Source organism: Hyperoodon ampullatus (assembly GCF_949752795.1).
Source record: "Hyperoodon ampullatus genome assembly, chromosome: 7".
NCBI lineage: Eukaryota > Metazoa > Chordata > Mammalia > Artiodactyla > Ziphiidae > Hyperoodon > Hyperoodon ampullatus.
The window spans coordinates 70,172,472-70,196,368 of record NC_136920.1 but is presented as its reverse complement, the minus strand read 5'-3'; the positions used below and the strand labels follow the sequence as shown (position 1 = coordinate 70,196,368).

The following is a 23,897-nucleotide window of genomic DNA, read 5'->3' as shown; positions in this document are numbered from 1 at the left end:
TGAAGCAGTAGAACACTGGCCCAAGTCACTTCAAGCAGCCGAAATCAGTGTAGCCTGGGGTGGCAGAAACGCAAAGTTTGGAAAGGAGCTTGAAATTAAGAAATGTTGAAAATGCTGGAGGGCAAAGAATGCAAATCAAACAAGTCTTTGTGAAGGAATTACAAATGCCTGGCTTTGCAGGAAGAAGAAACGTATCACATGCCCTTCTATGAAAAAGGAGACATTTTTCTCCCATATATGGTAACCATCGTACCACAATTAACCTGTGGTGAATGCTTTCCCCCCGTGAATGTATGTTCACAAATCCTTGTGGACTGTGGACAACTGAAATAAACTGGCATCCTGTTGCAGATGCAACCAAGACAGTATCTGTCACCCACTCTCTTTCTCTCAACTGCAGATGAGTGTCTGTTAAGGTCTTCAGCAACCCTAAAGACAGAGTCTTAGGAAGACATGTTGACTGGAATTCCTGCCCTAAGGATTGAAGATTGGCCTGTTTTAACTTTCTGTGAGTGTAGCAGTAGTGCTGTGATAATATTGTGTATCCAAGGTACTAACCCTTTGGACCCTTTCAAGTATTGTGGGGAAAGACCAGTACAAATTGAAAAGCCCTGAAGAAATCCCTCCCAGTGCTGGAGAGACAGCCTGGGCTGTAGCTGCCCAAAGAAACATGACTCCACACACACACACACACACACTGGGATGAGACCATCCTGGCTGAGATGAGCAGAATAAGAAAATTAAAGAGAATTCTATTAACCTAAGAATCGGGGGCTTTGAATTATTCCTAAGAGTAGAGGGATTTAGATTTGGGTTTTGTTTTGTTTTATTTTCTTTCACTTTATTTTCTCCCAGGGAACTTTAAAATGAGATAGAAGACCACTTTAAAATTTTGAACATCTTTATATTTCTCATCCTGGCAAGTACGTTTGGATTATCTTTATCTTACTGTTTAATCACACATTGCAGCCTCTGATTACCTATATTGGACAACATAGCTGAGCAAAATCTGAGAATGAGAAAAAGAACAGGAAAGCAAATTTTGAGCTTTAGTTACAAAACCTCCTTAGAGTCAATTTAATGAATGTAATATTTTAAGTCATTTCCAAGGCTTCTGGGAGCAAAGTCTAAATTGCCCACTGGGATTCCAGAAGTATCCACAAAGGAGTAGAGTTTGTTATTTGGGGGCATGGCTTCCTGAAGGTGTGGAAAGTCTGCCTCACAGGCAGCTGACCTCCTCCTCCAAAGGGCCCAGCCAGACTCCTGTCTGACCACTGCCAGATAGATGGGGCCAATAAGATAATAGGACAAGAACTGTGAACACTAAAGGGTAATACTTGGTCCCCACTCCTCCTGTTCCAGTAGGGAGAGATTTCAGCCACACCACCTCTGCTGGCCTCAGTCCCCACCCTTCCATGTCACCTTGCTGAGAGGGTAAGGATGAGTTAGTGAGTTTGGAAGAAGGAACCGAGTATGTTTAGCTTAGCGCCTGCCTCTTTCCTCTTAGGACGTGTCCCTCTGGTCTGACCTGTGTCACAGGATAGGTGCTTGTGCCTTAGATGAGGCCTGAGGTTGACCAGCTCTGTCTGGGACAGGAAGGGGAAGTTTAGGGGTGAGAGGAAGTTTTAACAAGTTCACTTCAGCCACACAGCCAGAGATAGAGTCCCTAACCAGTTTTGTTAGAATAAAGGTGATATTATAAACGAAAATAAATATTGATTGATGGAATGAAAGGATGAATGCATATACAGTCTATCCACATGAAGCAGAATCGAGGATTCAGAGGTACAGGTGAGAGTTGATTTATTCAATAGAGAGTCCCCTAGAAGTCGTCTTCAGGTAAATCATCTTTTCTAAGCCAAGTTTTTTCCTCTTACCTCTCACATGGCTAATCCTTCAATCCGAGAAAGTTCAATCCTTAATGTTCATTAATTTCCCATTGGTGGCTCCTAAGAGTTAAGCCTTAAATTTCCAAGCCCACCAAGTAGTTAAATTATCTCAATAAACAATTAGTAATTAGGCGATTAGGAAGCTCTTTTTAGCAAAGCTTGTTGTCAGCTTCTCTTAAGGTAGCTCAGGTCTGTAGTGAATAAAGCCACTGACGCAATCAGAAGAGTGCCAATTACTCCTGTGTTGTCTTATTTAATGCTAACAACAACCCAAAGTAGAGGTGAGGAAACTGAGGAAATTAAGTAACTTGCCCAAGTTTGTAGATACCGTAAGTAGCACGTTCACGGTTTGAACCCTGATATGCCTCCAAATGCCATGCTCAATCCACTACCCCACAAGGCTCACATTCATAGAATTACACACTATCAAGATTGGAAGAAACCTTGCAAGTCACTCAGTCCAACCTCCATCTACTGCCGATATCCTCCCAGGCATGACTTTCCCACCTCAGTGATGGGGAGTTCCTAAGGCAGCCCCTTCTACTGCGGGGCAGCCCTATTGCTTTGCCAACCCCCTTTTCCATGGAATGTCCTATAGATTCACTTTACTGGCCCAAGGTCCTTCTTCCCTTTGGAGGTAGCAGAGTTTCCATTCTTAGATTAAACATCCCTGCTCCTCCAGCTATTCCCCACATACCTTAATCTTCAGCCCTTCCCCATCCTCCTAGGAAGCTCCTCTGAGCACAATCATCGTCTCAATAACACATCTGGGGTCTGGAGCTGGACATAACATTCCAGGATGGAGCAGACCAGTGCAGAGTAGTGCTATATTATCACGGCCCTTCTTGTAAGCACCATTCCACCATGTGTTGTGTTTTTGTGGTGGGCGTGGAGGGGGGGATGGAAAGAGTACTGTTCCTCTGCTCAAGAGCCTACATGGCTCCCTAGTGCAAAAAAGGCATTTCCCAAATTGCATTTCCTGAAACACCAGCATCCCAGAATAAATGAATGGGTGTTTTAAGAATAAAAAAGATCTGTGACTAGGTAAGTTTGGAACACACTGCTTAACATTCATTCATTAATAAATCTTTATTGGATGCCTGCTGTATGCCAGGTACTGTTCTAGTCACTAGATATATATTCATGGACAAAAGAAAGCAAAATCCCTGTTTATGGAAACTATAGGTCAGACAAGAAATACTATGAATGTGTGAGGACCTTTTAGAAGACTTGCAACACACAATAACACATCATAAGAGAAATGCTGATGCAAAAAAATAAGCTTAATTTCATTTATGTCAAGATACCCCAAGTGTAGGATCCTTGTATAATTACTAGTATCCTAGAGAACAGGATTTGAGTTACCTGTTTAGAAAACACATGCTCACAACACTGAACAGATTACCCTGCCTTCAGCCAGTGTATCTCTTTATGTCACCACTGTTTTGTATGGAAACTTTCTAATGTAAAAGGATGCTAAAGGTCAGCCAAGAAATATTAAGAGCACAGCAAGCTCAGCCCAAAGGGGGGCTTAGAGGACACCACTGGGCATGTGGGAGGGAAGGGGGGTTGTCAAGAAACTAACAAATATGCAGAGGAATGGAGGACAGACACTGCTTCCCCCACCAGGGGAGGGAGACCAGTGGGGGACTCAATTCTAGGAGAAAAGCAGCTGATCCAACAGCTCCCAAGCTGAGCATCAATGAGGCAGGTGGCCAGAGTGGAAATGGGGCAGGATTTAGTCAGGGAAGTAGAAGCACCGGGTCAGGAACTCCACCCCAAACAAGGTCAGGATGAGGAAAAAGCAGAATGGACCCAGTGCCCCAGGAAATCAGATACATAGTCCACAAAGCCCAAGTAGGCTCCTGACAGCCCAAGGAGCTTTTCCCAGGAATCTGTGACCTGGAGCATCAAAGAGACAAGCTACCCTTTGCCCCTGGTGGAAAGAACTAAGGACTACTTCCAAACCCAGCTGGCTTCCATTTACAATCCAACAGAACTCTTTTAAGCCCTTTTAAGTGAACCTGGTAATGCCAGGCAAGAGGGCACCAAAATGGCATAAAAAGCATCAGTGGGCACCTGTGCTCCTGCTCAAAAATTCCTCCAGGCTCCTTTCCTCCCCACCACTAACTTCAATACCCTCGCTCATCACTCCTTCAATTTCTTCACCCACTTCGGCCCCATGTTCCACTGGGTCCCTCTGGGACTTGATGGTTCCATTTGGGACACTGGCCTTAGCTTGAACCACCACCTGCCAGTACGCGTGACTGTCAACATTTGCTCATCGTGCCAACTCCAGGGCCCCAGCCCTGGCCTTTCCCTTCCCTTGTCCCAGACTCTCGGGGCAGGGAGAGTGAACTCCGCAGACCCTTCTGGGTTGAGAGGGTGAGACTGCACAGGGCCAGCTGCCCTGACCAGCAAGTGAGCCAGGTCAGAAGGGCTTGTGCTGTGTACAAGACGAGCCAGACACATAGGGAAGAGAGAAAGGAAACTCTGGGATAGGTAGAAAGGCCAAGTTTGGAGAGAGGCCAAAATGGGAAGGGATTTGTTATTTGTGGAAAGCTCTTATTTGGTGGTGGGAAAAGAATGGCAAATATGTAACACAATATTTCTGTAACTATAAATAACATGCAAATACCTTTCCTAATGAAAACCATATGGAATCAGCTTTTCTGGGAGGCTTTTAAAAATAGGAAAAGGCAAGAGAAGGAAATAATATGTATTTAACCCATACTATGTGCTAAGCACTTTTCATACGTTGTTTGCTTAGTCCTCTCACTTCTCTTCTGGGGAAGGTCTTCACTTTATATATGGGGAAAATGAGGCTATGGATTAAGGAATTTGACCAAGGTCCCGTGATAAACCACAATTTGAAAGTAGATCTGTCAGGTTCCAAAGCCCTCGTTCTTTCTGAAATCAAGTACCACCTTCCCTAGAGGCAGGGGCTGGACTAGCTGACCTTTCTAGATTCTTCTCTATTGCCAGGATATCCAGAATTGACTTGTTCCCAGCAGGTGCCCTAAGTCTTTCAGGAATATAAGGATCTATTGTGTGCACTGTGAACAATAACTCAACAGAGAAGATTTAAGGTGGGGGTAGCAACACTGAAAGTGCAATTGGGAGACGCTGGGCTCTGCCACTGCCTTGCTGTGTGACTTTAGGTCAGTATCTGCCCTATCTGGGCTCTAGTTTTCACATCTTGAAAATGCAGAATTGGTCTAGATGGTCAGGAAGGCTCCACTCAGCTCTGACAGTCCTGTCTCCCAGGTGTTGGGGTTCACTTTGGTGGTCTGAGGAGGATGTCCCCCAAGAAAGCCCACTTTAGAGCTCCCCCGAGCCGGGCCCAGTCCCTCTGCCCACCTCCGCTGCCCAGCCCGCACTGACCTGCACCTCCCGGGTCAGGGCCAGCTCCAGAAGCTGGCCAAAGTGCTGGCCCAGCGTGCTCAGAGTCTCACTCACACAGGCCTTCATCGACTTCAGGATGTGCTCATTCTCAACCTGGAGGCACCTGGAGAAAGAAACCCTGGGTGGGCCACTGTAAGGGGCAGGCCCTCAGCCCAGAGCCATTTTAGGGGACAGATCCGGGCCTGCAACAGGCCTGGTGGTTATGCAAGTGGCCTGGGAAGATGACATCAGCTCCTGGGGAGTCAGAGATGGAATATTCCAAGGCTGGCTCGTCCCCTGGCTTCCTAGTGTTCAAAGAAGTGCTGGCCTGAAATAGGAGCTAACAGTCCATGTTGTCAGGAAGAAAGGCCATCAGAAAGCAGCCAAATCCATACCTCTGGGCTTCTCCCTGGGAGGATCTGCCATCATTGCGGTCAGGGTCTAGGGATGGTGGATGGGAGTCATAGAGGAGGGTTGCTGGTGTGCCAGGTATGCCTTGCTCACTCTAAAGGTATATGGCAATGCCTGTGACCCTTTAAGAAATAGCTGCCTAAAGCGTGCAGACAGGAGCCTTGAGGATTTTCTCCTCACACAGGAAGATCAAGATCAAATCCACCCCTGTGACCTGAGAATGTTTCACAATGGAAGGCCAAAGACCCCATGGCAGTCCTAGGAATGTCAAGTTCCAGGTTTTTCTTCTAGGGCCTGGGGGCTGGAAGGGGTGAGGGAGAGTGTCAACACACACCCAGGTGTGCATACAGACAAGGTTGAGTGTGTGTACGTTTCTGAGTGTAGATGTATGTGTGTTTATGTATGTGAGATACGGAGAAGAGGGTGTGAGTGTATTTCTGTGATTGTGTGAGTGTATGTTTATATATCTGTGCATGTCTGTGAAACCCTTGTCAATGTGTATGTGAGTATAAAGGTGTGTCTTCTTTCACCTTGCCTTGACTTTGGAGATCAAGGGGCTTCCCAAAGCTGGGGGAAACTTTTTCATTGTTACCAACCCTCAAGAATCCTCTTTCTTCCTATGCTCAGGCCTCTCCTCTGCCTTTTACATTCTCCCAGGCCTGAAAATGGAGCAGAAAATCCCAAGAGAGTCTTTCAAGGTTGCTGATAAAACTCAGCAAAAGGAAACTCCCAGACCACCACCAGGCCTCCCCACTCCCACCCTGTGGGAGAAGATGCCAGCCCCTTCCCCTGCCTGAGGACTGGCTGGCAGACCCTGTCTAGATTCACCCAGAGGCCAGATTTACCTCTCTGTGACCGCTGACAGCTCTGAGCACTTCTCCATTAGCAGCTTTTCAATCTGTAGAAAAATAGATCAATTTTATTCAATTCAGTAAGCACTGGTCGAGGACCAACTGCTGAGCTGGGCCCTCTGGGGCATAAGGATGAAGAATCAAATCAGCCTGATCAAATGTGCCTGATTTGGAAAACAGGCACATAAACTATAACACAGTGTGCTATGGATGGCAAAAGAGATCATCATCAGTTGCTTTGGGAGCTCAGAAAAAGAAAACTGAGCAGTTAGTTATGCTGGGGGATCTGGGAAGCTTCAGAGAGGAAGGGGCATTTGAGCTGGGTTTTAAAGAATGAATAGAAGTTTACTGTCTGCAAAGTGGAGCAAGGAAAAGGGTAGAGCACGAAGGTGCAAAGGGATGCCAGAAGAAAGAGAAATAAAGGGGGATTTTCAGTGGTTTGCTTTGGACTTGGAGGAGATTCAAAACCATGGGCTTTGGAATTACAAAGCCTTAGGTTGAATCCGGCTTATACCATTCACTGCATAACTTTGGGCAAGTTACTTAGGCTTTCTGAGTTTCTGTTTCCTCATCTATAAAGTGAGGACAACAACACTAGCTAATATTTTTAATTAATTTAATTTAATTAGGACTCAGTCCTCACAACAAATCTATGAAATAAATGTTATTATTATACTCATTAGGATGATGGAACTGGGGCACAGAGAAGTTAAGTAGCTTGGCAAGGTCACACAGCAGACAGAGCTGACTCTTGAGCAGGCAGGCATTAAAGAGGGTGTATTTAACCATTGCACGGTGTCTCTCAGTGGTTATGTTGGCCTCAGAGGTTGTTCAAGGTAAATGAGATGTATGTAAAAACAACTAGCACAATTCCTAGAACAGAGCAGATACTCAGTAAAGGTCCTTACTGTCTTCCCTGCTTCATTGGATGTGGAGAGAGAGGTCCCTGAGGCAAGAAGAGTTAGGACTCTACACAATTCAGACCCACCCTTCTAAAAGGCAACCCCATTCCGAGTGCCCACCCATGCCCATGCCAGACAACCCACCTGGCCCATCTCCTGCGAGGAGCTCCTGCTGACAGCGCTGTACTCGCTGACCATGGAACGGGCGTGGCAGGTCAGTCTTACGCTCATGCTATGGACGCGTGCCCAGCGGTCCTGGGCCAGCTTCTGCCCGATCCTACGCAGCTCAGTGCTGATGACCCAACCCCGCTTGAGCAGCAGCTGCAGGGGGTCTCCAGGGCCAGAACCGCCTGCCAGGATGAGGTCGCCCTGTGCATCCTCCTCCAGGCTGATGGGCTTTGCCTGCAGGACACACATGCACTCACACTCCGTCATGAGCTTCAGGTCCTCCATCCAGCGCTGGACCGAATCCACCTGCATCAGGTGCAGCCTGCAGCCAGGGAACAGTGCCATGAAGGCTATTAACACTCCACAATTTCCAAAGGTTTCAATTCTAAGCCATCTGGTGTTTACTAAACGCCTACTATATGCTCATCACTGTTTCTTGCATTCACTTACCTTAATCCTCTTATTTCTCATTATGTCCATCTTACAGATAGTAAGATCTTTTGAGGGCAGATGACCAGACAAATCAGGCAATGAAGTCTGACAGAGTAGCAGATTATCTTTACAATAAGAGGAAAATAGAAATAGCCTAAATATCAAATATTAGCTATGTCAAGTAAGCTATGGTACAGCTACATGGTTATATAATGTGCACTTACTTAAAATAATGCTTTCCAAAAGTTTATAGCAAAGAAAAATGTGTGCACTAATAAAATAAACATAGAGTATGCAAAGCAGTATGCAGAAATGTAAACACAATTATTATAACTATGTTTAAAAGCTATCTCTAGAAAAAATATTTAAAAGAAATATTAAAATGCTAGTGGTTCTTTATGGGTGGTGAAACGAAAAGATTTTTCATTTGTTTTCAACTTTTCTCTAATTTCCAAATTTACTTTCATAAGCATATATACTAATTTTGTAATGGAACAAAATTAACTCTATTTAGTACAACAGCATGAGAATATCCATTAGATCTTAAGATCATTGTCAAATAAAATTCACTCTAAAATTCACTTAGTCAAATAATAGTAATATCAGATCATTAACAAAGCTTTGAATGTTGCTTGAATTAATTATATTTAATATCACATAAGCGCCAGACACTGTGGGAAAAGTGGAGATCAACATGCCATGCCTCCCCTCTCATGGAGCTTTTGATCTGCCTAAAGAATCAAGACATAGTAATGAGAAGTTAAAAAACAGTAGATTTCAACATTATTTGAAGGTTATGAAAGAAAACACACACACTTAACCTTTAAGGCTGGGCTCAAGTCCCTTTGCCTTGACTTGTAACAGTGTTCTAACTAGCCTTTCTATTGCTAATCTTACCTGCCTCCAGCCATTCTCCACCTGCCACTAGTCATTCACTCATTCCACAAAGAAGTATTCAGTGCCTACTACGTACCAAGTACTGTTCTAAGCCGGGCTATAAGAGCAAGCAGTAGATAAAAATAATTTCCCTTGTAAAGGTTACATTCAAGTGAGAGGACAGTCAACTTCCAAAGTAATTTCCAAAATAAATAAGCAATGCATACAATACGCTGGAGGTGGTCAGTGCTATGAAGGAAAAGAACAGGAAAAAAGGATAGAGAGTTGTGGGGGTGAAAGGGGGAGTAGGCATTGCAATGTAAAATAAGTGGATCAGAGAAGGCTCACTGAGGAAGGGACCTTTGAGCCAAGATGTGAAGGACATGGGGGAGTGAGCCATGTAGATATCTAGGGGGAAATTGTTTCAGAGAGAGAGAACAGAAAGTGCAAAGGCCCTGAGGCACAAGTGTCCTTGAGATGTGTGAGAAAGACAAGAGTTAACCTGGCAGAGTGGGATGGAGGACTTGAGGTGAAAGCAGTGGAGGGTGGAGGTGAGCAGACCCTATGGAGCTGTGTGGGACAAGGTGAGGATTTGGCTTTTTATTCTGAGTCAATACAGCCAGCACCCAGAAGGCATTGATGAGGCCAGGTAAGTAGGGACAAGGTAACAAGTAGGACTGAAATGATAGCGGAATGCTCCAATTATCATGGTTAAAATCAGGCCTTCATATTTACTGTTATTTAAGGAGGAGTAGGACTTTCTGAACAAGGCAGCTGTTTGTCTATAAGGCTTTTAAATGTAATTTTTAACCACAAAGCTTATACTGTTTATGCAAATTGTACATGTGGTTTTTTAATAGCTTTTTAAATTGTTAAAAATAAAAGCTTACCAATAACCTTTCTTTCTCCCTCTCCCTTCATGAAAAATAGCTATTATATTTTGTAAAGAATTTGAATAGATGATAGATAGATGGATAGATAGATAGATAGATAGATGAAAAATCACTTTGTGGATATATCACAATTTATTAAACCATTTTCCCATTGCTGGGAACTCACTTTGTTTCCAGTTCTTGGCCACTATAAACACACTTACACATATGCCCTTACATAACCAGTATCTTCATTCTATGCCATAGACCCCCAGGAGTAGGAGTGAAATTCTATAGATGTTGCCATATTGGCTCCCCAAGGCAGCAATGCATCCCATTACCCCAACAATGCAGGAGAACTTTCTATATATATATCTTGTTACTCCCCTGCGTGAGTCCTCAGTGTCCCCCCACTGACCGCTCCCCCACAGTCTCCCCCATGGCCTTGCACAGACAATTCCTCTCAGATCAGAATCTCCTTTCCTTATTCTCTACCTGGCAAGCTCCTATCAACCCTGCAATACCCGGCTCCTGTGTTACTTTCTCTGAAGAGCCTCAGTCAGAGCTTATCAGCTGCCCCCAGGACCCCCACCTCTCTGTGCATCCTCCATTGGAGCACTAATAACATTCTATTGCAAGTTGTATGTTTGTCTGAACTCTCCAAGTCCTGTGAGGGACATCCCCCGTGTCTGGTTTATTACCAGTGCCTGACATATACCAGCTACACATCTGAATGAATGACAGGCATTTACTGCCATACCTCTGCAGAAGACTCCACATGCCTCCACCATTCCACCTCCCCAGGGAGTACCCCAAGAACAATGTCAACTAAAAAGAATGCACAACCTAAAAATTGAGAATTATGTTTTATTTGGCAGACAAAACTGAGGACTTCCAGTCTGGGAGGCAGCCTCTCAGAACAGCTCTGAGAGATTGCTCCAGAAAGGTAAAGGAGGAACCAGGATATAGAGGAGTTTTTGCAACAAAAACCAAATAGTCAGAACATCACAACATTACTGTTAAATAAAGAAAACCAGACATCTCAAGTTAATGAATTTAGCACTTTACTGTGTATGGGAAGATGCAAGAGTCTGGGCTCACTGACATCATTCCTTTGATCTGCACCTCAGCTATCTAGGGCCAGTATCCTGTGCTTTTCCACCCTGCGTCCCCTCAGGGTGGCTGCAGAGGCTGAGGGCTTGACTGCGAGCAGCCCATTTGTCTCCATCCTGAGTTCCCTCGGGGCTCACCTTTGCGGGCAGCTGTAGTGGCTTGATGGCTGCAACATCCTTTGTTTACTGATATGGCAGGCAACATTTTTCATTCATGACAACATCATTGGAAAGGTGATATAGAGGATGGAAAAGTCTATGACGCTCATGTTCTAGAGATACAGAACTGGGAGGCAAACTGACCTGGGGCTTTTTTTTTTTTTTTTTTTTTGCGGTACGCGGGCCTCTCACTGTTGTGGCCTCTCCCGTTGCGGAGCACAGGCTCCGGACGCGCAGGCTTAGCGGCCATGGCTCACGGGCCCAGCCGCTTCGTGGCATGTGGGATCTTCCCGGACCAGGCCACGAACACACGCCCCCTGCATCGGCAGGCGGACTCTCAACCACTGCGCCACCAGGGGAGCCCTCTAGGCACTTTTAGGGGGCAACAAATGAACTAGTCACTCACTCACTGACTCATTCTCTCCATAAACACTTTGCAGTGGACATCTGTTGTTTTTGTCTTCCCAGCATTCTCCCTCCTTCTGCCATCAGTAGCAAAGACGAGTTATATTAGCTGCCTCTTGGGGCAACCTAGGCTTCAGCGTTTCTCTCCTCTTTGGGGAAGGCCCTTCCTCCCAAACACAGAGTGGTCCCCCAGGGGAAATATCTGCGCTGTGTGAAGACACCCTTGGCCATAGCTGGTGGTTAAGCCATGGGTGGGCTCCTGAACCAAGCTGCATGAATCCAATTCCCTCTCCCCAAACTGTGGAACTTAGAACCAAGAGTTACACAGACTGGAGTTGTTGGACGCAGGTCACGTTTGTGATGGCAAATTCAGTTGTTCCACCAGGAGCTCCAGCATCATTTGGGGACTGGGAAATAAGGCCAAGAGTTAACTTTCTATTGCTTGCAACCAAAGGAAACTTTTCTAAAGCACAAGTTCACAAATAACTAAGCAGAGCTGTGTCGGTGCCATCCCTTCAAGAAAAGGTTTTCTGGGGATTCAAAGAAGGGAGCTACTCCTTTCAGTTGGAGATCAGGGGACGGTTCACGTAGAAAGTGGCATTAGAGCTGGGTAGGGTTCGGGCACATGAAGACAGTGGGAGAATCCTCCAGGGTGCGGCAGACAACAGGACAATGAGTAGGTTAGTTGGGCTAGAGTTATATATTCTGGAAAAGAGGGAGCTGTGAAGGGCAAATCTGTAGAAGGGGGAAAGCCCTGATCTTGAAACACTTTGAAGCCAGAGTAGGGGTTGGGCATTTATGCTGAAAGCCACAAGAAGCTATCCAAGGGCGGCAGGCAGGGCAACAGGGGTAGAGACCAGTGGAGTTGAAAGACTCCTACCTAAATCACAGCAGCTGGAGCCAGCACCCAGCACAAAGGGAACCCATGGTGCTGGGGTGGGCTCTTAGCATGTCTCCCAGTGGAAGAGCTCTGGGGTCCTCACAGGGGAATTATTCACACACCCTTACTCTGGCCTGGGTGGGAAAGGGCCATGGAAGAACCCGGTAGAGAGAAAAAGGGAGTCAGAGCCACCGCGTGCCTCTGGTGTAAGCCCATCCCAGGAGGCCTGATTAGATCCCAAACCCATATTTTCATCACCTGCCTTCACCCCAACTCACACGCAGGCATTACTCAGTTCTTGACCTTTAAGATCTTTAAAAATTAGAAAGAAGGTGGGATTTTAGAAGCTGTGTTGATTAAAATCCTAGCTGATTTATCACTCTGCTGGTAAGAGAAATGGAATGACGAAACTATTGATTTCCCCAGTGTTTGTGCATTTGTGCCCATGCATGTCCGTGTTTGCGGATATGAACTCATTCGGGTGTCTGTCTATATTGTCTGTGCGCCGGTGTCTGGGTGTCTGGGTGAGAGTTTGTGTATCTCTACCTGCGTAAATACTCAGTTGAGTTTGTGTGTTTACTGGTCTTGTGCCTGAGAAACTTGATGATTAAAAATGGATGGGGTGGGGTGGGGCTTGAGCGTGGGCTACGCTTAATCACTCAATTCCAAAGAAAAGAGTATATTAAGTGGAGAAAAAAAGTAGCTTTGCAGTGGAGAAACCTGGCAAATACCACCTTAACCAAGAGATCAAAGTGAATCTCACTGCTGATAAGCCACGCTGATAGCATGTACCCCTGATACAACGTGATGAAGACACTTCACCGCTGCAGCGTTTTCCCTGAAACCCATAACTCAGTCTCATCATGCGAAAAACACTGGGGACCCACACCAAGGAACGTTGTACAAAAGACCTGACCAGTACTCATCAAAATGGTCAGGGTCATCAAAAACAAGGGGAGACTGAGAACCTGTCACAGACCAGAGGAGACTAAGGAGACGTGACGATGACGACATGTAACAGGATGTCCTGGATGGAATCCTGAAACAAAAGAGGACGTTCGTGGAAAAACTAGTGAAATCCAAATAAAGTCTGGAAATTAGTTAATAGTAAAGCACCAGTGCTGCTTCCTTAGTTGTGGCAAATGTACCAAGCTGCTATTAGACACTAATCAGAGGAGCTGGGTATGGGGTATATAGAAACACCGTGCACTATCTTTGCAACTTTCTGTAAATCCAAAACTACTTAAAATTTTTTTTTAAGTTTCTTTTAAAAAGATGAGGTTCGGCAGGGAGGTGGAGTCCAGAAGACAAGCCTGAGGGTTTTCTACCCCAACTCGCCAGAAAGAATCTCACATCACTTGCTTCTTCCCCAAACAGAAACATGGGCTGAGACGGTCTGTCTCTCTGACTTTGTGTCGTGAGCCCGCAGAAAGAAGCCTTAAAGCAGCGGTCCCCAAGCTTCTGGGCACCAGGGACTGGTTTTGTGGAAGATAATTGCTCTAGGGACCGGTGGAGGGGGTTGGTGTGTGGGGTCTGGTTCGGGCGGTAACGCAAGCGATGGCGAGCGGCAGATGAAGTTTCACTCGCTCGCCGCTCACCTCCTGCTCTGCGGCCCGGTTCCTAAGAGGCCGCGGACCAGTACCGGTCCACAGCCTGGGGCTTGGGGACCTCTGCCTTAGAGCATGAAAGCTCCAGTGGACAGGAGGGAGAATCCTGACTAAGGAGCCTGAAGCGGAAGGACAGAGGGTCCACAGTTGGGCTAGGGGATGGAAGTTGTCCTCTCGGGGGAAGAAACAGTGCAAGCCTAGCTGGCTCTGCCTTCGGTCGACCCCATCAGCCGCCCTAGAGCCCAGCAAGGGCTGAATCCCAGGCCAGCCTCTTGGACTTGTGCCTTCTATGCTTAGCTACCTCAGGGAGGCCTCTCTCTGGCGTTCAGGCCCTCAGACTGGCTCAGGAAGATGCCACTCCCTCCTTAATTGCCTGAACAGGCCTTGAACCAGAGCTTCCTCAGGACAGAACCGCTTATCAGGTAAAGGCCTTGAGCATAAGAGGAGCTTCCGCAGGCCCAGGCCAACAAGGCTTGCATGTCTGCACGCAGGGATAGAAAGAGCTGGCTCTGCTGTTTGTCATCTGTGTAATTGAAGGCAGGCTGCCACTGCTGCTGCCTTTTTTTTTCCTTTTTCTGATATTTTTATTGAAATAACATATGTATATAAAAGTGAACAAATCATAATATCAAGCTGCAGTTCCATGAATTTTCATAAGGTCAACACACCCTAGTATCCAGGAACCAGATAAAGAAATAGAATATTAGCAGCATCCCAGAAGTCTCCCTTGCACCCCCTTCTGGACACTCACCAACCAGAATAACCAGTATCCTGACTCTCACAACATACATTAGTCTTTTGAGTAAGTTTCTTAACCTCTCTGAGCTTCAATTTCTTCACCTGTGAAACAGAGATAATGATAGAACCTTCCACAGTGAGTTGATGGAAGGATTAAATTAAATGGTGAACCTAAAGGGCCTAGGGCAGTGCATAGCACAAAGGAGATGCTCAAAAATGTTCATTCTCTTTGCTGTCTTTCCCCATATGCAACACTTTAGCACCTCTAATAATTATAATAGAGGCTAGAATTTAGTGAGCACATTCCATGTGCTGAGCACTATGCTAAGTGCTTTACATGAATTATTTGATCTACTCCTCAGGACGACTATCTGAGTTGGGTCTTATTATCGTTCCCATTTTACAGATGAGGAAACTGAGATGCAGAGAAGTAAAATCACCCAGGTAAAAAGCAGTAGCACTGAGATTGAAACCCTAGTCTCTCTGGTTCCAGAGTCTACTCTTAACTGCTATGCTTTACTGCTTCCTATTCTGCCTGCCCCTCAAAAAAGATGAAGAAGAGCAGAGAGCAAGATAAGATGCCTTAACACAGGGAGATATGCAGGGCCATTTTCCCAAGAAAGAACTTCAGGGGCTGCTTATCAGCAACAGGAAGATGAAGGAAAGCTATGAGCCCTGGCTCTGCCTAAAGCTCTGGGTAGCGGGAGGACCAGGATCACGGGCCCCAGAGATGTAATTGCTGCTTTCAGGCCAAACCCACTCCCGGCCGTGCAGTTCCAGGAGCTGCCTTCCAGGGTGACAGCCTCAGAGATGAGGACAGACAAGGGGCGCCTGTGGGGAAAGCAGAATCTGGTTTTCTTTTAAGAATGAGCTTAAAATAACTTCTATTTCCAGAGATTGTTTAAACAGATACCTCCTCTTTCTCCCCCAGCAGCAACCAAATATACAGAGAAGAATAAATGAGCAGAGTAGTAAAGCCCATGGATCCCTGCCTCCTCCTAACCCCACTCAGTGGCTCATCCCACTTAGGTCCAAGGCCAGCTCTGACCAGGGAAGGGAGGACGTCGGAGGCTCTGGTCCACCAGCAGGTGGAGGGCAAAATGGGCTGATGCTCAAGGCATGTATATACCTATGAAGACTGACTTTGTGCAGCTTGCTTTGCACCCAAGCTGCCCTAGTTACAACCAATCCATCGGGATAATAATATAATTGTGTTTAGATAAAAAACAAATAACTAGGGCTTCCCTGGTGGCGCAGTGGTTGAGAGTCCGCCTGCTGATGCAGGGGACACGGGTTCGTGCCCCGGTCCGGGAAGATCCCACATGCCATGAAGCGGCTGGGCCCGTGAGCCATGGCTGCTGAGCCTGCGTGTCTGGAGCCTGTGCACCGCAATGGGAGAGGCCACAAAAGTGAGAGGCCTGCGTACCGCAAAACAAAACAAAACAAAACAAAACAAAAACAAAAACAAATAAGTAATAGAGAATTGATGAAAAGCAGCTCTGAAGTCACAGGGAAAGGTAAAATAGACAAAATCCACCAGTAATAATGACTAATATTTATTGGACCCCAGGACTGTACAATTATCATGTAGTATTTTATTCTCACAGTAACCTGATTAAGTGAACACTCTTATTGTCCCCACTTTACGGATGAGAATACAGAGGTGCAGAAGACTTACATGACTTAAGAGAGCCAGAACTCCATGTAGGCAGCCTGATTTCATAGACTATGTGCATATTGGCTGTACTAAATGGTTTCTCCACCTGTCTCTCTCGTCCACCAGACTTTGAGATCTCCTCAAGGGCAGGCACTGTCTGATTTATCTCAGCATCACCAGCACTCAGCACAGGGCCTGACATATAGCAGGTGTCATTATATACTTAATTGAATCAAGTAAACCAGAGACCACCTGGGAAACGGATTGTGAGCCTTGTCATGCCAGATGAAAATATTTCCAGAACTTGCAGAGTGTCGTGCAAGATGAGCATGAGTGCCCTGACCTGGCACATGGATTGGAATCCCTGAACTCACCCCTTCCTCTCTTCTGGGGCTATACTTGAGAAGATGTGGACTCTGTCTTTGGCTTGGATGTCAGAAAAAGCATAGGTCAGCTCATTGCGATAATTTTTTTCCTGTGGTTAAAATTTGAGGTTGGGTAAGTAACTAGATACCACAAAAGACATGATAATAAACTTTTTTTGTCTTAAATAGAAATACTTAAAGCAGGTGTCAGCAGAATCAGAGAGACCTTTGTAAAAGGCATTGTTCAGACATTCCTATATTCCACCAAGCAATGCTCTGGTTGCATAGAGCTTGGACCCTTAGCAACCATTATCCCAGTTCTCAGAAATTTCAGGCAAATGGTTTTTCAGTGAGGTGTGGAGATATATAGCTAAGCCTTGGAGAAGTGGCTGAAGGGAGGTCTGAGCTCCCATAGGAAGTGCCTGTCCCCACATGATGCCTGTAATATAAAATATTCTCAACCAGTTTGATAAGGTTTAAAACAATACCTGGTCAATTCAATGAAACACTACAGATGCTGATCATGTGCCAGGCTTTGTGCTGGTGACCCTTGCCCTTAGGAAGCTCACACTGTCTAAGAGATAAACAGACATAAACAAATCTAGCCCAACCTCATTCTCATCCTAACATGATGTACCATAGTGTCAAGTATTTCCAGGAGTTCCTAGAGTTCGTCTCATATATATATTCCCCCCCAAAAAAAGACTGGTTCAGTCAACCACAAGGCAGCATTGGATAATTCTGTCATCTTTTCTTCCTCTAGCAGCCTTACACTAGGTATAATTCTAGTTGCCAGGTCCTGCCAGGTCCACCCAGCATGGCTGCCTTTCCTTCTGGGTAATATCATGCTGTCTGATCTCTACTAGACATCTCTGACTGTCATAGTCACTGCTTCTTCTCTTACTGCTGTATCTTCTAGGTACCACTGTGCTGGCATCAGAGCCAGGCATGACACTGGGTCTTCTGGGCATCATGTGGCTTCTGTTGGGTACCAGTGCTCCCCTCAAAGCATGAACTCTGGAGCTAGATTGCCTGGATTAAATCCTAGTCTGCCACGTGCTAACTACAACTTTGGGAAAGCCTCTTTGTATTTCAGTTTCCTCTTCCTCAATGGCAAAAGGGAATGATAATAGTACCTAACTCCTAGGCTTTTTGTGATTATTAAATGAAGTGAATATATGAATATATATATTCACACACATACATATGTATACAAACGTATGTAAATATTTGCTTAGAATAATGCCTGATAGACAATATTGTATGTGTTAGTTATTTCTGGAGTGATTTTAATTAAAGCAGCTGGTAACATCAGAACTTAGTTACTTAAACATGAGAGAAATAAGGAAGAATTCTGGAAAGATGACAGTAGTGGCAGCATAGTTTATCAATCACTCCAATTCCCCATATAAAAACTGACAGAGCAACTAGATAACAAGGCCAAAACCCCATGGATAATATTTACAGCAAAGCTAGATGATAAAGCATTCCTACAAACCTCAAAATACAAGCGGGGGGTGGGGGGGTGGGGGGGTAGGCAAACCACCTGCAGCTACAAGACTGCTCAGTATCATCTGTATGAGAGGAAGAAGAAGGAAACAATAAAGTGGCATCTGGAGAACATGGGAAAGGAGAGCCCCAATGTAGCCACTGGGTATTTACTGGAAAGCACAGTGTGACGATTTGAGAATAATAACTGAAATTAGAAGGGGTTTGCCTCTCCAATGAGGTGAGTGCAAGGCACGTACTCTGAACTCTCAAAACTGACCCAACAGGAATCTCTTCTACAACAAAGCACCACATTAAGAAGAAACTTTTGGGAGTAAAATCGAAATTGAGAAGGACAGAGATAATAGAGACAGAAGGAGGAGAGTTCAGACCAATGTGAGGGGCAGAACAGAGCTAGGAACCTTAGAAAGCAGATCACTATATTTTTGAACCCTCCACAAAAACAAAAGAAGATGGAGCTCTGTGAAGTTAGAACAGATTTCCTGAACCCTACTTCCCTCTAAAAGTTTATGAAAATTAATTTCACATACAAATGAGCAAAAAAAATTTATTGAAGTATCATCTCATGCATAGTTATTTTAGAAAGAGACTAAAGAGCAGAACAATATTGCTACGATGAGAAAATGCCAAGAGAATGTACTCAAAAACAGAAGGAAACTATAAATTACTGTTTCAATATTTCAATAACCATTACCAAATGAGCTTAAATTTTTAAGAAAAATGATATATACCGAGTATACTACCTATATGAAAACAAGCATACAAGGCGTATTCTAGTAAGATTATTGGACTTTTAAAAAGAAAAAAAGAAAATCTTTGCATATCTAGAAATAAGTGCACGTTACTTATAAGGGACAGGAAATTATGCTATGATAGCTTTCTTAGAGCAATCTTTTATACTGGAAAAAAGTAGAGTAACATATTTAAAATATTCGATATGAAAAGCAACCAAGGGTGTTATATTCAGCCAAATGACGTTCAAGAATAAGAGTCCTGATTTCTGTGGCAGCAGTGATGTTGGAAGACAATCACTCAAGAATAATTAAGATAAAATCGATAGGACTTGAATACCAATTCAGATGGATGATGAACAACAGGGACTAGTCAAAGATGTGACCCAAAATTTTGACTCAAGCAGATGAATGGACAGGAGAAACCAGTTCAGAAGACAGGAAGGTGGGTTCAGCTTGAGACTTGTTGAGTCTGATGGGCCCACTGTCTCTTCTTTTGAAGAAGGCCCATCCCTCTCACTGGACTGCCCTCCCATCGAACTTCATTCCCCAAACTTCCAGGCCCTCCCAGACTGCACGCAGAGTGTGTGACCCACATACCCTCACACATTCCACCCTGAATATTCATTCAGTCAATATTTCCTTAGTGCCTACTTTGTGCCGGGAACTGTTCCAGCTGCTTGGGATACAGAGTGAACAAAGCCAACAAACATCCCTGCCCCATGAAAGGTACATTACAGCAGGGAAAACAGACAATAGTAATAAACATAATAGATTTAACAGTGCCTAGTATGTTAAAACCAGATCATTTCCATTCAAAAGAAGAGTTAGAATAAGTGGGGACAAGACTGTTCATGTGAGAGGCAGGGAGGGAAGAGCCACTTCAAATAATGGGTCAGGGTAGGACTCATTGAGAAGGTAAGCTGTGAGGGAATGCTTCAGAGAAAACCAACCATGCTTATGTACGGGTACTGAGCTTTCGGGGCAGAGGGAAAAGATGGTGCAAAGGCCTTCTGTGGGAGTAAGTCTGGGTGCTGGAGAAACAGTACAGAGGTAAGTGCGGCCAGAATGGAGTGGAGCAAGGGAAAGATAGTAGGAGTGAGAAGGGACTCAGGCTAGATCCTAGAGGGCCCTGAAAGCCACTGCAGGCCCTCTGAGGTTTCACTCTGATTAAACAGCAGGATTCTTCCCAAGACATCCGAGGAACCTTGTTATCAGCTGGGTCCACCTGGCCCCTACGCCATTCTACAACCCAACCTGGAAGGCTCTCTCACTAAGGGCTTTATAAAAACCACACATAGATGAATTTAGAATGACTTAACCTCTGCTATGCAGTGAACTATAAACTGTTTATTGAACAGTTAGTGTAAGCATAATTATTTATGCAACAAGCTATAAATAATTTACAGTATGGTTAGGAGATTAACTTCCCACCTCTCTTCACTAAGGCACTGGTGAACGGGTGAAACCCAGCCAGCTGAGACCAAAGGAAATGTTGCTTCTCTGATCATGTTCAAATCTTCCAGTGTTTTCATCGCCCTGCTTCTGAGCCATGCTGAGCTACATTACAGGCTTTTTTACGCGTTGAGGCTTTTGTGAAAGGGGCAGACAATTCTCCATCTCTGTCCCTAACCACTCCTAGCTCACATTGTAAGGGTAGAGCCTTCCCCAGCATATGGTGTTGGACAGCTCACAGCAGCCTTGCTCCTAACTTGTGGCTGACCCATGCATGCAATGCCAGAACCAGGAAGGAAGTAATCTCTCCTTCGATGAATCTGCACGATGTTTCCTGCATCACTTATTGTGCTGGGGATGGCCTCTGTCTCTCCGTGTTCCCTGCAGTGACCCTCTGCTCCAAGCTGCAGCACTGGAAAGAGTTTTCAGATCGCTACCCAGAAATCCCATTTTCATTATTCATCCTATGCCTTTTGACATATGTGTTCCATAACATTTTCGGTTAATTGAACTGTCCAGTATAACACGGTAAGAGAGTTGATCCTACTTTTCAGATATTCCCAGGAGTGCTGGCCCACTAATACACCTCGAAGCTAATACCTGGGAGTAATTTGTGAAGGGGATATGGATAATGGCATTATAGTCACTTTGTCCTGTCCATTTCTCCAGGTTTTGGCTTCCAGCAATCTATAGAAGGACTTGAAGGTAGGGAAGAGATTTGGAGACTCTAACAAATCAATATTTCAAAAATCTAGCATAGTTCCAAGCATGCTATAAAGGAAATATTTTTTGAGTACCTTCTGCATGCCAGGCACATATCAAGTGCTTGCCCGTACAGTATCTGTCTTGCAGTTACAGAATGCTATTTATTACCCCCCGTCTTACAGGAAAAAGTGAGGCTCAGAAAGCTTCCTGCAGCTCATCAATGACTGGGTCTAGATCTCAATCCAGGTCTGCCCGCCTCCAGAGCCTGTGCCTTCGCTACCTCCCCAGACTGTCCAGCACCCATGAGTGTGCTGTCATTTCTCTTTCAGAAGGACAGGGAACATGAATTTGGCTTCAGGTGACTGTTTCCAGTCCAGGGAGCCAATTTCATGTGCACATTTCACAGCTGCCTCCTCTCTGATGACTCAGGAGCAACCCGTCTTGTTAACTTTATCAAACCCTGGCATTTTGAAGGCACTATTAGTACTCCCTGACCTTCCATTAACTCAGGAAAAACTTACTTTTGAAACTCTAAAAAGGATACGTGTGTGTACGCGCATTGTCAGTATACATATGAGAGCCGGCATGCTGCTACTCACAGTAAGAACACCTGATGAGGATCCATCACTCTGGCCTCATCCCACTTTCACCTCCTAATAGCTGTGTGCCCTTGCATGTGACACTTGCCCTCTCTGAGCCTCAGTTCCCTGACCTGCTCTCCCCCTCATTCCCAAACCATTGTCTCAGCCTCACCAAGTTCTTTCAAGTGCCTCTGCTGAGACTTCCAGCCTCCTGGCCTTTGCACATGCTGATCCCTCTCTCCCCATCTCCTCTTCACCTTGCTGATGCCTACGTATCCCTGGAACCTTGGACTAAATGTCTCTCCTGAAGTAGGTGTCTCTGACTCCTAGATGAGCTTACGTCCCATGTGTCCCATGTGTCTGGAGCACCCTGTCTTTCCCCCATCAGGACACAGGTCTCAATTATTTAACTACTTGTTTATCTGCTAGACCATAAGCAGGGCAGGGCTTCTCTCTACCAGGCCTACCCTGCATCCTTCCCCTCACACTGGGCCCGATACAGTGAAAATGCTCAGTGTCTATTTATGGAACTGAATTAAGTTTAAAAATCTATCAAATGGGAATAACAATGACCTGTACCGCCATGCCGTCTCATCGGGTTATTGTGATAAGCTCCATAATCATTACTGCTAACATTTATTGAGGCTGAGCCCTGTGCCAACTGTCAAGGAGATGGCTTCATGCAGTTCTCACAATGACCCTGAGAGCAGGGCACTATCATCATCTTATCTTTACAGATGAGGAAACTGAAGCTTAGAGAGGCTTACATGAACTCTCTGATATCACCCAGCTTGTAAGTGGCAAAGTTTGGCTTGGAACCCAGCCCATCAGACTCTAGACCCCACGTCCTTAAATGCCACTCTAAACTGCATTATGAAAGGCCGTGCTCTGTCCAGATGGCATGTTTAGTACTGTCAGGTAAAGATATAAATGCAGGGCTTCCCTGATGGCGCAGTGATTGAGAGTCCACCTGCCGATGCAGGGGACACAGGTTCGTGCCGCGGTCCGGGAAGATCCCACGTGCCGCAGAGCGGCTGGGCCTGTGAGTCATGGCCGCTGAGCCTGTGCGTCCGGAGCCTGTGCTCCGCAACGGGGGAGGCTACAGCAGTGAGAGGCCCGCGTACCGCAAAAAAAAAAAAAAAAAGATATAAATGCATTCTCACGTGTCTGAGCTAAGTCGTTGCTTGTCCTCAAGTTTCACGGCTGTAACACAGGACCTGATGTGTAGACTAAAGAGGGTTTAGCTTTGTCTTTCCTCTTTACTTTAAGGAGAGTATTTTCATTTGCCAAAGTGGAACATTTAGGAGAATTCACATATCCTACATGTCAGTTGCCATCCTGGTACCTCTGCGAGATTCTGGAAAAGGCAGGTGAGAGTCCAGAAGTCACCACTAGAGGGTTTCCAAGAGCGGGTCTACACCGTTGCCATAAACTCCATCAGCCTCCAGCCCCCAGCACTTGGACCCCCTTCCTCTACCACACTCTCGCTCCATCCCCACCCTCTGACCAAGAGTCCTCTATCCCCAGTTGTGGGCAGACTCCAGGCATCCTTAGGATTTGGCTTCAAAAGAGCCCCAGATGCAGAGGCCAGAAGCAGCTGCCTGTCCCACCAGGTCCTGCAGCCAGTACATGCATCCTGATGTCCTGGTGTTTTCTGTGTGCATTCTCAGCGCCAGCCTGTTCTAGAAGCTGAGGACAAACCTGAACAGGAGAAAATCCCAGTGCTCACACAGCTCAGGCAAGACCCCGAACAGGCAAGAAAGCACCAAGAATCCAATCTGGTCACAGTTATAACAGTAGCTGATGGGTTGAGTTCCAGCAATGATCCAGGCAGTGTTCTAAGCCCTCTCAATATATTACTCCTGAATCCTCCCCACAGCCCTGGGAGAGAAGACTGTTATTGCCCTCATTTTCAGACAAGGAGACTTCTGTTGGGAGAGGTCACATGGTGGGTAAGTGGTGGAGCCAGCACTCAGACCCATGCTCTAGAGCCCAGAGCTTCTCCTCGTATCAACTAAACACCACACTGCCAGCAAGAAGCTGTGAGCAGGAGAGTCTGGGATCACAGGAGACAGAGGGCCTGACTTCGCCTGGGAATATGTACACAAAGGAAATGACATTTGCCCTGGTTCTTAGAGGAGAGGAGGTGGCCAGGATGACAAGGACAGAAGGACTTCCACATAAATGCAAAACTGCCTAGAGACATAA

The 23,897-nt window shown here is 45.6% G+C and overlaps 1 protein-coding gene across 2 annotated transcripts in view; it reads right to left on the bottom strand.

The window, feature by feature from the left end:
• Positions 1-23,897, bottom strand: part of INSC (INSC spindle orientation adaptor protein) — a gene marked incomplete at both ends in the record, with an annotated part of 126,539 nt that overhangs the window by 56,324 nt on the left and 46,318 nt on the right. For both annotated transcript variants that reach the window (XM_079708895.1, XM_079708896.1), the window contains 3 exons: positions 5,274-5,397; positions 6,530-6,582; positions 7,582-7,927. In XM_079708895.1, coding sequence (XP_079565021.1) covers positions 5,274-5,397; positions 6,530-6,582; positions 7,582-7,927 — 523 coding nt within the window. The remainder of the gene's footprint in view (positions 1-5,273; positions 5,398-6,529; positions 6,583-7,581; positions 7,928-23,897) is intronic.